At 44.9% G+C, this 16,629-nt stretch overlaps 1 protein-coding gene across 1 annotated transcript; it reads right to left on the bottom strand.

Annotated features, from left to right (window-relative positions):
* Positions 1–5,774: 5,774 nt before the first annotated feature.
* RASD2 (RASD family member 2) lies at positions 5,775–16,084 on the bottom strand. The gene is made up of 3 exons (XM_035128593.2): positions 15,499–16,084; positions 10,575–10,854; positions 5,775–9,420 (listed from the first exon to the last, which is right to left on the bottom strand). The coding sequence occupies exons 2-3, from the start codon at positions 10,843–10,845 to the stop codon at positions 8,891–8,893; spliced, it is 801 nt and encodes a 266-aa protein (XP_034984484.1). The 5' UTR covers positions 10,846–10,854; positions 15,499–16,084; the 3' UTR covers positions 5,775–8,890.
* Positions 16,085–16,629: the final 545 nt, after the last annotated feature.

Genomic DNA, 16,629 nt, shown 5'->3' on the forward strand with positions numbered 1-16,629 from the left:
GCATTGTGCAAGTGACCACTCCAAAATCAGCGGTAGGGTTGCCTCTGGAATGCTGCATGCAGTTTTGGTCATCCCATTTTAAAGGTGATTTCATAGAGTTGGAAAAGGTGCAGAATGGAACCAAGGAGGCTTTCATTTGGCTAAAGTGTTTGGGGACTTTTTAGCTTAGGGGGGAAATACAGCTAAGAAGAGACTTGATAGAAGAACATATAATTATGCATGGAGTGGAGAAAGAGGAGAGGGAGAATATTTTCCTTCCTCTCCTATAGGACCAGCACTTGTCACTTAATGGCATAATTCTCTGCATTGTGTGTGCATGGTCCTGAAAGCAGTGTTGATGAAAGCACACTCTGCACATGCACAGATATTCCAGGGCTGAGCGTTCGTGCTGGAAACATAACCCAAGGCTGTGCCCTGCTGAGATGAGGCTCAAAATAAAACCTTGCCCTTGGCATCATGCCATGCCTCCAAGGGCTGGTCAGAATTCAGTGCTTGTGAAATTGCTTTGACCACTGGCTGCAAACGTATACAATAAATCAGAGTGTTTGTGATGAAGCACAAAAAGACATAATTTACAGCCCTTGGATACAGTTGAGGAAAAGGCAGGCTTACATTCCTAAAAGGCAGTGGGACAAGTGCAAGCTTAAGAGAGCTTAAATGCCTGATCCTTTCTATGCGAAAACGGCTAAGTAGGGAGATTTACTCTGAAAGAAGTCCCATTAAGTTCAGGAAGGCTTGCTTCCAGCTGTTTGGCAACAAGCAGCCCAGCAGGGAGATGATGAACAGGGTTTAATCTACTTCAATGACAGCTGATAAGTGTGAGTGTTTATTTTTAAAGCATTATGAACAGTATCATGGAGAGGAACTGTGTGCACAGCAGGCGCGTAGCAAGGGAGGAGCGAAGGGGGTGGCCCGCCCCTAGCTCCACTGTGGCGGGGGCAGCACGAGGGCAGCACCTCCAGCCCCTGGCCCGCCCCTCACCTCCTCCGCTCGAGCAGGAAGAAGCAGAGCACGCTATGGAGCGGGTTGCCGGGCGGCAAACCAGCGCCCGGCAACCCGCTCCGTAGCACGCTCTGAAGCAGAGCACCAGCCGAGCGCCGCTGCCCGAGTGCGCCACCAGAGCAGAGCAGCAGCACCAACCCGGACGGCCTGCACATGTGCAGACATGCGCAGTCCGTCCTGGCATGCGCTGTCGTCGTGACATCATGACGCATGCATCAGGACACATGTGCACTGTGGAGCGACGCCCCGTCCCCAGGGGATGCTGCCCCGGGCAGCCTAGCAGCACCGTTCACCACTGGTGCACAGCACCCAGTCCAGTGCCTAGTTCGTCATCCAGCTAGGAATATTTACTTACTGCATTTTTATCTCACCTCTTCTCTCAAGACCTAGTGACAATGCACTTGGTTTTCTCCCCCCCCCCACCCCATTTTATCCTTATTATAACCCTATGAGGTAGGTTAGGCTGAGAGTTAATGAATAAGGTCACTCAGATACATAACTTCATGAGGATTTGAACCTAGGTCCCACTCTGACCCTCTAACCCACGGGTGTCAAACACAAGGCCCGGGGGCCAAATCCGGCCCGCCAGACCTCGTCATGTGGCCCGCCGAGCGCCCCAGCCAGCGGGACCCAGCAGTGAGACCTTGCTGCTGAAGTGCCGCGCCAACAAAGCGCCGACAAACAGCTGGGGCCGGGGAAATGCTTTTTGCCCCTGGGTCCCTTCGCGCTCTTTTCTGGCGCTGAATCAAGGTGGCGACCCCCCCCTTCCCTTTCTTTCTTCCTCTCTCTCGTTCTTATTCTTTCTTTCCCTCTCCTTCCTTCCTTCTTTATCTCTGTCTTCTCTCCCTCTTTCTTTTTCTTTCCTTCTTTATTCCTTCTTTCCTACTCTTCTTTCTCTCACCTCTTTCCTTCCTCTCTCCCTCCTGCTCCCTCTTTTCTTTCTTTCTTTCTTCCTTACTTCCTTCCTTTCTTTCTTCCGTCCTTCCCAACTTTCTTCCTCTCCCTCATTCTTATTCTTTCTTTCCCTCTACTTCCTTCCATCTTTCTCCCTTTCCGTCTTCTCTCCCTCTTTCTTTTTCTTTCCTTCTTTATTCCCTTCCTTATTTGCTACTCTTCTTTCTCTCCCCTCTTTCCTTCCTTCCTTCCTTCCTCTCTCCCTCCCACTCCCTCTTTTCTTCCTTCCTTCCTTCCTTCCTTCCTTCCTTCCTTCCTTCCTTCCTTCCTCCCCTCCCCTCCCCTCCCCTCCCCTCCCCTCCCTCTCCCTCTCCTCAGAAACATAGGATGCTGCTTTATACTTCTGGCCCTTAAACCCTGGAACCAGGAGAGCAGCTCCATTGAGTCAACCTCAGCCAGTCCCTTTGGTGAAGGGTGGTGGCTCACTGGCAGAACATCTGTCCTGCATGCAGAAGGACCCCAGCATCTCCAGGTACTAGTAGCTCTGCAAAGGTCCTGCATGAAACCCTAGCGAGCCTCCACCACCCAGTGCAGTTACCAAAAATCATTTTTCAATAAATTGTACAATAATTGTACATTTGAATATCTACTTGCCATTATTCTGACTATGTTTCTGCTTTCAGAGCTAGTTATTACTTACATTATTACAAAAAACAGTAATAATTGAATGCAGTGACAATAATTTATGATAATAAAGAGTGGACACATAGTCCTACAGATACAACCGGCCCTTTGAGGGTGACCAAACTGCTGATGCGGCCCCCGATAAATTTGAGTTTGACACCCCTGCTCTAACCACTACAGAATGCATGGAAACCTACACCTGACAATGCATGTCCTTTAGCTGAATCAAGATGGACACTTTGGAATCAGGACTGCAAAGAAAATGGTGTCGAACACTCCTCTCTTTCCCCCCAAATTTCATATATTTCGTAATGCTGGAAGCCTCATTGAATTAACTGGGACCAAATTTTAATCTACAATTAAAGTGCTAGTTGTTTGAAGCATACAAATTAAAAATTGCAGCCCTAATTGCAGCCCATTCACACATCATACAAAAGTAAGAATAGTTTTCAGTTGTTAATAATAGGAAGCACAGATGACTCATGCATTCTTCACCAATTGAAAATGTCCGAAGACACTCTTAAGGGGCAATAGATAAAACAGCTTGCGCAGAGCAATCATTTTGCTTCTCACCTGGCATAAATAAAGCCACTGATCCAGTCATCACTGTCAACTAAGAGATGGTCTCTATGGAAACCAAGGGGAAGTATCTATCACACCTACCAGTCACCCATTTAATGGTTGTTTCAAGGACCCTTCCCAGCTCCTGGGTGTGTGTGTGTGGATCTTTCAAGACCCATCAACCTTCTAACATGAAAAATGTGTAATCATTGCTCATTTGTGTTTCAGGTAAATAAGACATTTCTCCACAGGGAAGTGCTTGTTTTGGAGATGTCACAAATCCCCCAGCATTCCATCAGCATTATATTGTTCATGGGAAATTTTGATTCATTCTGCCAGCTAGCAAGACTATTGCAGTTTGGCATGCTATGTGGAGCGCAATTGCATAAGGATGCTAGAGACATCCATTTGATAATGTTGGTGATGAGTGTCACAACTTCCCTGCAGAATTATGTGGAGTACCCCTGGGCTCCACAACCATAGGATAGATCCTTCTCGCCTTCCTTCTTTCCTGCGGCAGGCATCCTTCCAGAAACGGCATATAAAGACCCATACTATGTGGCGTAAACAATTGTACTGGACTGGGAGAGAGGTCGTTTACCTGTTCTGGGTGGGATTGCCCTCCCTCCGAAGGAGCAGATACGCAGTTTGAGGGTACTCTTTGGTTCATCTCTGTCACTAGCGGCCCAAGAGACCTCTGTAGTCAGAAGTGTTTTTTTACCAGCTCAGATAATACACCAGCGGTAACCATTCTTGGACCCCAACAACCTGACCAGAGTGGCCCATTCCTTGGTAACCTCAGGGCTAGATAACTGTATTGCACTTTAGGTGGGGCTGTCATTGTATCTGGCCTGCAAGCTACAACTAGTACAGAATGTAGGAGCCGGACTGCTCGTAGTGCAGAATGTCGCAGCTGACAACATGTTATTCCACTGCTGGGACATCTAGACTGGTTGCCAGTTTGCTCCTGGATCATGTTCAAAGTGCAAGTTAATTCACAAAGCCCTAAGCAAGTTGGGTCCAAAGTACCTTAAGGGAAATCTGATCACTTACAGTCCACCTTGTAAGTATGCCCCTGAGGTTTGATTGGCCTTCACTGAAGGTTGAGCGCCGAAGAATTGAAGCATTTCAATTATGGTGCTGGAGGAGACCCTTGAGAGTCCCATGGACTGCAAGAAGATCAAACCTATTCATTCTTAAGGAAATCAGCCCTGAGTGCTCACTGGAAGGATAGATCCTGAAGCTGAGGCTCCAATTCTTTGGCCACATCATGAGAAGAGAAGGCTCCCTGGAAAAGACCCTGATGCTGGGAAAGATTGAGGGCACAAGGAGAAGGGGATGACAGAGGACAAGATGGTTGGACAGTGTTCTCAAAGCTACCAACATGAATTTGACCAAACTGCGGGAGGCAGTGGAAGACAGGAGTGCCTGGCGTGCTGTGATCCATGGGGTCACGAAGATTCGGACATGACTAAATGACTAAACAACAACAACAACAAGAGACTGAGCCTCAGTTTGGCAGGCTCTGATCTCTGGAACTCCCTGCCTGTAGAGGTTTGGCAAGAAACATCCCTCCCTTCTTTCACATGTTTTTTTGAAAACTATATTGTTTAGATGGGTCGTTGCAATATGAATTTTCTCTTTTTAACCAATCAGTATTTATTTATGGGACCCAGGTGGCGCTGTGGTTAAACCACTGAGCCTAGGGCTTGCTGATCAGAAGGTCGGCAGTTCGAATCCCTGTGACGGGGTGAGCTCCCGTTGCTTGGTCCCAGCTCCTGCCAACCTAGCAGTTCGAAAGCACGTCAAAATGCAAGTAGATAAATAGGAACCGCTACAGCGGGAAGGTAAACGGCGTTTCCATGTGCTGCTCTGGTTCGCCAGAAGTGGCTTTGTCATGCTGGCCACATGACTTGGAAGCTATACGCCGGCTCCCTCGGCCAATAATGCGAGATGAGCACGCAACCCCAGAGTCGGTCACGACTGGACCTAATGGTCAGGGGTCCCTTTACCTTTACTTTATTTATTTATGTTTAAAGTGTTCGTATGATTTTTTTGCTGATTTTATTATTATATGTTGTATACCACCTCGATATGTTTTTTTAAAAAATGAAAGTGTGGAATAGAAATACATAAATAAAATAAATGCACCGTCCATTCTTTCCATAGTGCTTTTTTTTTGGAGATTTTGCTCTCTGAATAAACTTCTGTTTCTTGTAGTGTGCTTCTAGCAGTGAGGAGAGTTGAGTGCATATTGTTTCAGAACTCCTGTAAGCCAATTTTCTACACTCTGTGATGCATGTGTGTAAAATGCTTAGCATTTAATATCTTCTCCACTAGAAACAGAGAAAGAAGAAATCTAGCGAAACATTATCTCCCCGCAAACCAATTTCCCAGTCGGTGCTGATAGTAGCAGGACCGTGATTCCTCCTTGGCAGGAAGACTTGTGGTGTGGCATGTATCCAGACCATAGAACACCTGCTGAATAATAAAAAAAAAGCTTCTCATTTTAGTCTACAACGTTTCTTCCACTTCTCCATCAGAATCTGATTTTCTGAGCCCATCAGGAGACCCATCTTGAGACATTGCCCACCTCTGCTTTCGTTTACCATTTTGGAGAACATGTACAACATCTGAGACACAGCTAATAAATAAATCAGGTTTATTTGGAAAGGAATATATGTCTATATTAACGCAAGTTTTGAGACACCTGAAAATAATAGAGAAGGTTGCCATGGCAATAGAAACCAAGCAATACTGTATTTTACATTTGCGAGGGATGGAGGGTTCAGAATCATGGAATCACAGAACTGTAGAGTTTGTTGGGACCCTGAAAGTCACCTAGTTCAAACCCCTGCAATGCATAAGATGGGGGATATTTGTCTGTTAGGGGCCTCTGTTACCAGTCAGACGGCAGAGGGAATATTCATTCAGCATCAGCAGAACTTGCAACGTTAAACAGAGTACACGCCGCACTATTTACATATATACAGAATATGAGGTATAGTAAAACACAGGAGGTGTCAAATATTCAAGGGCTGGTACAACGTATCAATCCACGTTGTCTACAGTGTCAACACTACTAAGACTTAAGTTCCCCCTCGTTGCATTCAATCACATACACTCACTCACACAACACAATGCATACCCATGTCTGAGGTATTTTCTTCTTCTTAAAATGTCTGCTTTTAGTGCACACAGTTGCATCAGCACACTGAATGAGCAAAGGGGAAGAAAGAAGAGAGCTATGGGCAGAGGACCTCCATGTGGAGGCAAGAAAGAGAATTAAGAAGAGATGGGCCTGGTGTCCCATTTTTAAACCTGTGGCAGCTCCTTGTTCATGGTGAATGGGTAGCCAACTTCTGCAGTACGTCCGAGGTATGCAAAACCCCACGTTCTGCTCAGATAAACATGCCCATTATGAGCAGAGAGCTGTCATGGGTCTAAGCAGGGAAAGGAGCCACTGTTAAAAGGGTATGTTTGTGTCATGTCATCATGCAGTGGTTCTGAGTGAAATTTCCCTCCTCTTTACAAAGATACCCCAGGCCTAAAGAGCCACTTGGGAGCTAGATTTTAAAACAGGGCTTGAGTGACAGACAGGTCTCATTTGGACATGATTATTTTTCTCCACAGGAATCTTGCGATGAACAGAATGACAGAAGCAAAACCGTGGGTTTTATACTGTTTTTTTCTTTTTTCTTTTTTAAAAAGAGAGAGATGTTTTGCCATCTTAAAAAAACAACCCCATTTGCACACACTCATTCAGTACTCTGGTGACCCCCCCTTCAACGAATGTGATTTAGAAGACAGTCACATCCTAAACTAAATTTTGCACCTTATATATTTTTGTGATTAAGTGAACGAGATCCTGTTATGCTAACATTTTCCAGACATTTGAACACTAGGAACACTGGGGCCAGTTGCAGGTCAGTCCTAATCATGCTGACCCTGGAAGTAATAATAATTTTACTTCTCTGATTTGCACTTCTCCAAATTTTATGCTGTAGTTCTTTAGCCAGATAAAATGAAAATGTATATATTAGGGGACAACATGAGCAAAATCACATACAGTGGAACCTCGGTTTATGAACACCTCAGTTTACGAATATTCGGTTTACGAACACCGCGGACCCATCTGGAACGGATTAATTCACTTTCCATTACTTTCAATGGGAAAGTTCGCTTCAGTTTATGAACGCTTCAGTTTATGAACAGACTTCCGGAACCAATTACACCCATGCTTCGGGTTAAGTACGCTTCAGGTTGAGTACTCCGCGGACCCGTCTGGAACAGATTAATCCACTTTCCATTACTTTCAATGGGAAAGTTCGCTTCAGTTTATGAACGCTTCAGTTTATGAACAGACTTCCGGAACCAATTATGTTCATAAACCGAGTTACCACTGTACGTTTGTGAAAATAACTGACAAATACATGTTAAATTTGGGGAAGTGCCTGCAAAAATGTATGTAGTGGGCATAAAACTATAATTTAGGCAAAATACACAGTAAAATGAGGGTGAATTTTCATGAGGCCTATTTTTTTAAAAAAATGTTTGCAAACTGATGAGAAAATGCGGAGAACTGAACTTAAGATTCGAAAAATGAGAAGCAGAGAGAAACTGAAATGGTCAGGCTCATCCATTGCTACCTGGAAGTCAGATTGAACTCAATGGTGCTTACTTCTGAGTAGGCATGCATCAACCTTGTTAGTGTAAAAAAAAAAGCTGGCGTTGGCCACTGGATAGATCACACCCACGGTGGTTGTATACAGTGGAGTATAGAACAGAAACATTATAAGATCATTGGAATGGGAGGCAGGTGGGATTTGTAAATAGGAAATAGTAAAGTGTCCCAAGTATATATAAATATATAAATGGTTCTTTCGAAGAACAGAAAATTAAATGAAGCCAAATCACATGAAGCTGTCAGATGTGCTGGGTGTTTTTTTTTACAGTACAACAATTTTAGTTACTGTACACATTATGTAACTGGAAAACAGTTGACATTTCCAGATCATACTTGCTGATTAGCTCACATTTCAGTTAAAACAGACAAGCTGCCATCTGGCTGTTGCTTGAGAAACAAAAACAAAGTTAAAGCTCTAATACAAAAGCGACATTTGCATTGACACTATGAAGAATTGCCACTGCCACAAAAAAGTGCATTTCTCCCCACAACTTCCAAATGTTCAAACATTCTTCTGACCTGACAAATCCAGAGATCCATGCCTGCCTTTTATATATATACAGTTGTCTTGGTAGTCACCACAGAACCAAGACAGGCATTGAATCGTGGGTCTCATTTCTGAAGAAGCCTGGAGGAAAAAGATGGCACACGTTCATCCCCTCAGCAAAGGCTGCCTACTGCTTGATGAGAACTCAGCACTCCTACGTGGGGCAGGCCAGACCTCGTATAACGCTGAGCTCCAGCCTTCTTCACACACCCCGTTTATCCAAAGAAGAGAACACCAAATAGAAAAGTAGTTTTTAAAAAGAAGAAGGAACAAGTCACAGGTGCGGGGCACGGCAGTCACCTGCCAGGCAGCTTCAAGTATTTACAATATTTCCCTTTAAGTTACTTCTTTACACAAATGGTGCGGTACTTTTGACAAAGTGGTTTCGAGCACTGCTCTCATGAGTGCGAGCTGCCGTAATCACCTGTAGCTCCCAAGTCCATTAGGAACTTGCTCCCGTCAGCCATTTTCTTTAAGGCACTGCACATTTAGACTCCATCTCGGCAGAGCTTTCCTCACTGGATAGTACATTTCTCTCTTTCTCTCGGTTGCCCTTCTCTGAGGACTTTGGATTTGATGTATTTCAGGTCGCTGTTGACACTGGGTCGGCGAGCAAAGGGGGAGATCATGCCATAGGCACCTGTCTCTTTGACCCTGTGCATCCTGAAGGATTTTTGGTGGAAGGTGTCCCCATACTGGACAGAGATCTTCCTGTGAAGGGCGGGACTCATCTCGTGGGGCAGCTTGGCCATGCTGAAAAGAACGTAGAACATCTCGTTGACGTTGGTATTCTTCTTGGCCGAGACTTCAAAGTAAGCACAGTTCTCATCGCTAGAGACCAGCTTCTCTGCTTCCTCAGAGCGAACTTTGCGGTAGAGTTCACCATGATCGTTTTTGTTGCCACAGATCACCATGGGTAGGTCACCTGTTTCCTTGGTCTTATTCTTCAGGCAGGATTTGACTTCAAGGATCTGCTGCTGGAGCCTCTTGACCTCATCAAAGGACTCTCTGCTATCCAAACTGAACACTAAGATGAAAACGTCTCCTGCAATGTTTTAAGAGGGGGAAACAAATTAAGCCAATCCGTTACAACCTCTCTTAGAAAAGATAATGGAAAAGTCGTACACAGCAAGGGATTTGTTTATCCCAGCTATATTAAGAAGATCCTGTAGGATCACACGAGTAGCCCATCTAGCCCAACATACTGCTCACACAGTGGCCAACCAGATCACTATGAGAAGCGGGACCTGGGTGCGAGATCACTTTCCCTTCCTGATGTTTCCACCAACTGGTATTCAGAAGCATACTGCCTCACTCTGTGATATAACCAAACATTATATGGTATAAACCAGGCATCCCCAAACTTCGGCCCTCCAGATGTTTTGGACTACAATTCCCATCTTCCCCAACCATTGGTCCGGTTAGCAAGGGATCATGGGAGTTGTAGGCCAAAACATCTGGAGGGCCGAAGTTTGGGGATGCCTGGTATAAACAAAACATTTGGAGAACATCTGGTGGATAAAAGGAATGCTATTTACAGAGCTTTCATTGTAAAGAATGCAATGAATTAAGATGGCATGGATTTTTAGCAAAATAATGTTTTATAACAACATGTTGACAAGTTTATCAAACTTTTGTGTGTGTGCCAAAATCCTCCTCCTGTTCCCCCCCCCCTTTACTGGGATCACATGGCTGTGGTGAGATCTTACCAGAACCCAGAAGCCTCCATAGCTATATCTCATTGCTTCTCTGGCTGTGGGGGTAGGGCAGCGAGGAGCACACCTGCAAAGGTGCACCTTGGATTCTGCTGCCTGAGGCAGCTGCCTCAGTTTGCCTCATGGATGGGCTGATCCTAGCATGATTTCATTATCTGGATAACTAGTTTTTCTGACAGTTTTGACCTGATCAGACCCATTTCAGTTCTCAATGGAATACAAAGGTGGGCCGAGAGAGTTATTATATCTCACCCTGCCTCTCCTTCCCCCAACTGATGTGCATTGACTAGGACAGGCATCCCCAAACTGCGGCCCTCCAGATGTTTTGGCCTACAACTCCCATGATCCCTAGCTAACAGGACCAGTGGTTGGGGAAGATGGGAATTGTAGTCCAAAACATCTGGAGGGCCGAAGTTTGGGGATGCCTGGACTAGGAGGAGCCCCCTGGTAACCCCCTTCTCTCTCACACAATCACACGTCTAACCTGTGAGTATGGAAAGTCTCCTCATGGCAGGGAACGGATGGTTCCCAGATGTGTCCAAGATGTCTAGCTGATACATATCACCCCGGATGTTGTAGACTTTGCGATGGAAATCCTCAATGGTGGGTGTGTACTGATCCTCAAAGCGGCCATTAAGAAACCGCGAGACGATGGAGCTCTTGCCCACCCTGGAGGCTCCAAGGACAACCATGCGGTAGGAGTTTTTGGCTGGCACATTCAAGGTGCAGTTCCCACTGGACATAGTCTTCATCATTGCTTAGATCTGCACAGATACAAAAAAAAGATAAGGATTTATTGTCAACATGAAAAAAATCAACACCAGGAACACCAGCCTGGTGCCTTTACCAGGAACTACAAACCCCATCATCGCTGTCTATTAGCCATGCTAATGGGAGTTGTAGTCTGGGTTGGGAAAGACTGGGCTACAGCAAACTAGGAAATGGCTACAGCAATATCACAAGCCAGCAAAATAAGAGAAGAGTAGGTTGCTTACACCCAGGGGAGCTGTTTTGTTGTGAAAGAATGGGTTTTCTAAGCAGCAAAAAGGAAGCTGAACAGGGAAAACACAGAATCATAGAGTTGAAAGGGATCATCTAGTCTCACCCCCTGCAATGCAGGAATCCACATTTTGCCCAATGTGGGACTTGAACTCACAACCCTGAGATTAAGAGTCTCATGCTCTACTGACTGAGCTATCCCAGCTGATGAGTAGGTAGGTGTGTTTTGTTCATGGTGCCATTTAAATGCCCTATAAAAACTGAATGAGCGAACTGTGATTATTCCACAGCAATTGCATGTGTGGAATTGGCCATTGTCTTTTCTCTTGCAATTCATGAACAGAGGGTCCCAGAGGAGAAAACAAATGAGAGAATGGTTACATAATCAGAACGTAAGCATGTCAGTCGCTGAAAACTACAGGGGCCCTTGAGACCCCAAGCACGTCTTTCATTCACCAAACCTGTTGCATTACAAAAAGGAGAATTAAAGCACAGTACCCCATAAAGCAGGAGTGGGGAATCTGGGGATTTCAACACCCATCATCCCTGGCCACTGGCCATGCTGGTTGGGTCTGATGGCAGTTGAAGTCCAGCAACCACTGGTCCTGTTAGCTAGGGATCATGGGAGTTGTAGGCCAAAACATCTGGAGGGCCGCAGTTTGGGGATGCCTGATATAGAGGCTGTAAACAATGCAGCAACAAGGCAAAACTCAGAGAAAGATGTTATGAAAGACAAAGCAGGTGGGTTCTCAAGGTGCTATTTAGTTTATGTACTCTTTATGATTTCAAATGACATATAGCTATAGCTTTATCTGTTTAAGAACACCAGAGGAGCCCTCCTGGATCAGAACAAAGGCTCATTGACTTCTTCTTTCACAGTGACCATCCATATCCCCATGGTAAGCCCCAAATCAGGGTCACCCTTGCTTATTTCCCAAGCCATCTTTTAAAACGTCTTAACCAATTTTCTAACCTGTGGAAGTATCAAAAGTGAAATAGCAAAACCGTTGTCACGGCTGACAGAAGAAGCCTTGGGGCATCTCTCTTGGAAAAAATAATAATGAATCAGCATATGAGCATTGTTCTAGAACCCCGAATGAGGATGGAGCATTATTTTGTCACGTGAATAGAGAGTCACATCTGTTGCTCTGCTCACATTTGGCTCTGGCTGCACCTGCCACCAACATGCAGCTCCAGGCGGGTTGCCCATAGGGCAATACAGTCTTCAAGCTGAGCAAGCTTCCCCGACCCTTCCCTAGTTCTTCTAAAGATGATCTTTCATCTTACACTAGGGTAGGGAGGGGAAAACTTGTGGTTTTTTTAAAGATATTGCTGCTCCCCAGCTCCCCTCAGCTGCAGCCAGCAGAGCCAGGAATGATGGGATTTGTAATCCAACAACATCCGGATAATTTTGCACCCCTGCACTAGGGTTATAGTCCTATGCACACTTATAATGCAATCAGAAACATGTATACTCGGAAGTAAATCCTATTGATTGCAACGGGGTTTACTTGCAGGTAAATGGGATTAGGATTGCAGCCTCTGTTGTAAAGCCCACTGAACTCAGTGGGGTCCCCCTCTGAATAAAAGTGCTTTGGATCAAGCAGTAAATAAATTCATTGCATTTCCCCACTATGAAGTTTGGTGTTCTTCATGTCAAGGTGCTTTATCCCTGTGTTTGGATGTCATGCAGAGAGAGCTTCTGTCCCACATTTAAGCCGAGGATGTTGTATGACCTAGATAGTGAAGTCTAATAAATCACAGGTCCACTTAAAAAGCATTATCTGCCATTGAATCAGCCCAGTTATAGCAATTAATTGATCAATGCTTTGTGCCCTGTTTAAAACACAGCCCCCCTCCATTTATTGTGTTGCAATGAAAACCTCTATCTCTCTCTCCTGCCCACCTAGCAGTTCGAAAGCACGTTAAAGTGCAAGTAGATAAATAGGTACCACTCCGAGCGGGAAGGTAAACGCGTTTCCGTGCGCTGCTCTGGTTCGCCAGAAGCGGCTTAGTCATGCTGGCCACATGACCTGGAAACTGTATGCTGGCTCCCTCGGCCAATAACACGAGATGAGTGCCACAACCCCAGAGTCGGTCACGACTGGACCTAATGGTCAGGGGTCCTTTTACCTCTATCTATCTATCTATCTATCTATCTATCTATCTATCTATCTATCATCTATCTATCGGTGCTTAATATCACAATCAGCTGATTATAGTCCATCTTGACAGATTTGGACAGCCCATTATTACACATTAATACTTGTATGTTGTATTGACAATAATATTTTTTCTTTCCCATGCAGTTTTACTTTGTAGCTCTCTTTTACATACCCCCTCCCCCAACGAACTGCTTTGTCTGCATTCCTCTGCAACCTCATCTTAAAAGAGGTGGAAAACAAAGCAAAGGCGGTTTGAATGCCTTGCCCAAGGTCAAGCAAGTGGCACTGCTACTTGGTACTCAAACTCATTCCCCACCTTCTCCATGTTCACTAAACTGTCTAATTTATTACCTTAGTAAAGGTATTTACTTTACTATTTATTATTACATATATCCCCTCGATAGCTCAGTCGGTAGAGCATGAGACTCTTTATGCCAGGGTCATGAGTTTGAGCCCCACACTGGGCAAAAGATTCCTGCATTGCAGGAGGTTGGAGCCTCAAGGGTGGGGTACAAATAAAAATTTTTATATTTATTATTATCATTACAATTCTATGATTCTCTGTATACCTCACCTCTCCTTCAAGCAGTTCAAGGGGGAATATATTCAGTTCTTTCCTCTTCATAATATCCTCACAACAACCTTGTGAGGTGGGGGACTAGCCCAAGGCAAGCTTCATGTCTGAATGAGGCTTTGAACCCTAGTCCCCCAGGCCCCAGTCTGATGCTGCAACCACTAGACCACATTGGCTCTCTTGGTATAGGCACACCTCAAAAAGTGGAGGTGCAGAGGTACAGAAGTAAACGGAGAAATTGGGTTGCATCCAGCTAATTTAAACTCTGAATAGGCTTGCGGAAATACCGTAAATGAACCTAAGTTAGCCATAGCCATTAACCTTTTTGTTGTTGTTGCTTTGAGTAGAAACTAGTACGCGATGCAACGGGTAGCTTTTCAGTAGAGCACCCAGATTTTAGTCTTATTCGTATTGCTTTATGATGCTTTTGTTGCAATCTGGTTCCATTTGCCCAGGTATTGATTCTGAAAGGGCTTCTAAGCATTCCGTCTGTTAGCTTTTTAGCTTAGTGCATGGAGGTACACTTTGATTCCTGCAGCCACATCTCTTCTAATTGCCTCTGAAACTCCAAAGCAAAGTGAAGCTGTTGCCTTTCATGCACACCCAGACTCTTTCTTCCCTTCTCCGCGTTGCTGCAGCTTTTCTGACTCACCAAAATCACCTTTATTGTCTCACAGAACACCCCTCAGGGTGTGGGTAGGTGTGCGTGTGCATGTGCACACCACCCAAACGGTACATTAAAAAAAAATGAACAAGCATGTCTTGCCCTTTTACTAGTTATGAGATATAGATAGATGATAGATAGATAGATAGGCTTTTTAATACCAGGTTCATGCTATTTAAGTCCATCAAGGGTATCATATTAGCCCATCCTTACATCCACATGTTGAATGTTAGCACTTTCTCTCAAGGAACTACTCCAACTAGTTTCTAACAGCATATCATCATCATCTGCTTGATAAACAAATGATGGCAGTAAGGTCACTCCACAAGCCAGCCGGTGGCTTGTCTTTGCCAACTTCCCTATCCCTTTTCTGGAGCCTCTCGGCTATGTATTTCTAATGTAAAAGCATCAGTGCGTCCTAAACTGGTATCTTTCCCGCTCGCATCCCATCCCTATATTTGCTTGTGGAGCAGCTGAGTTTGAAATTCCATGTCTCGTACTGCTCAGTTCGTAAAAGTGATTTAAAAGACACTCGTCCCCTTCCCCCCAATCCTGTATATGTAAGGTAGGCACCAGGGAGAACACATAAAGATGATCCAGGTATAGAGAAATGGCATGGGGACAGACAGACAACCTGCACCAGAAACCTGCCTGGGGGGGGGGCTTTCTAAACTATTTCTTTTCTTTTCTGCACCCCCTCCGCTGGGGTCTTGGTGCTTGCCCCCAGAGCATATAAAGCAGACAAAACTGCTACACAGCATCTGCAGGGGATATACAGTAATGGCAAGCTTCAGTTCACTCACACTTTATTTACTGTCCTTTCATGCTCAAAAGACCGGGGGGGGGGGAGAAGAGAAAAGATCGCAAGAAACAATGCAGAATAGCTAGCTCTGCTCTCGGCTACAAAGTCCTTCAACCCCTTTCCCTTTTAAAAACCCATTTAGACACTGTTGCCTGGAGCTATTATTCTACACATCTAGCTACTGTACAAAGCTCCTTCATTTACCTTTTTCTCTCTTTGGAAGGGAAATACTGGCTCCTCTTGCAGTCAGCAGTGTTGGTTCAGCGGACTGAATCAGCAGCAGCAGCAGCAGCAGCAGCAGCAGCAGCAGCAGCAGCAGCAACTGCTGCTTGTAGTCCTTGAAGCTGATGCTTTCTGCCCAAACCTCCCGTTCTGTCACTCCTGTATTCTAGAGTGGGAAGGACAACTTCAGCGCTTCAGCAGCTGTTTCCCCACACACAGAGTCTTTGCTGAATCAGAAGACACACATGGCTCAAAGTTTGTTCTTCAAAAACCAGCAGTTGCCTTATTTTTCATCTGGGCTCTGAGGAGAGATGGGGTTTTTTTGTGTGTGTCCTCTCTTTTTCTCTTTCTTCCCACTGCTCTCAGTTTACTCCAAAACAGAGCTGGCAGTCTCCTCCTCAAGCTTGCACAGTTGTTTGTCTTGTAACTTGAAATTCAGATAACTCATTCTGAGAAAGAGAGGGGGCTCTGGTGCGACATCTATCCTTTGGAACGGGTGAGTGCATCTCCCGGGCCTATATGTTCCTTCTTGCACAGCTTCAAGGAGGGAAAGAGAAATGAATAAAAGGCAAGAGATGATGATGATGATGGCTTGATAAATCAATAAATAGAAAATTCCCTTTAAAATCAGCCTTTGATGGTCTTTGGAAGAATAAGCGAGGGATGTTCTTTCTAAAAGCTAAGCACTCTTTTATGTTTTTCACTACGCAAGTGACTTTATGTCTGTGTGTATTTTCCCTCTCTTCCTCTCTCTATATCTCTGCCTCTCTCCTTCATTCAGCGGCTGGTAAATTTCTGGTAAGTTGCTTTTTGTAGATTTCACAGTTAACTGAATCACTGTTCCCCTGAAGTCAATGGTTGTGGTTAAAGGAAAGTTGCCAAGGGCCAGGGGGAGGGGCGGCGGACAGTTTCGTAGAAAGCACAGGAGGAAACTTTCATTCAAAACAAAATCTTTACAGATTTGGGTTTGTTATTTTCTCCTTGTTTATTCCAAAAGATAGGAGCTCTGGGTTGGAGGAGTGTAATAATGATTTTGCAATCCAAATGGGGAGACACGCTCCCCAACCCTGCAGAGTCATTGAGCAAACCAGCACCTGAGCAAGAGACTGTTTT

The sequence above is a fragment of the Zootoca vivipara genome, chromosome 10, assembly GCF_963506605.1.
Source record: "Zootoca vivipara chromosome 10, rZooViv1.1, whole genome shotgun sequence".
NCBI classification, from domain to species: domain Eukaryota; kingdom Metazoa; phylum Chordata; class Lepidosauria; order Squamata; family Lacertidae; genus Zootoca; species Zootoca vivipara.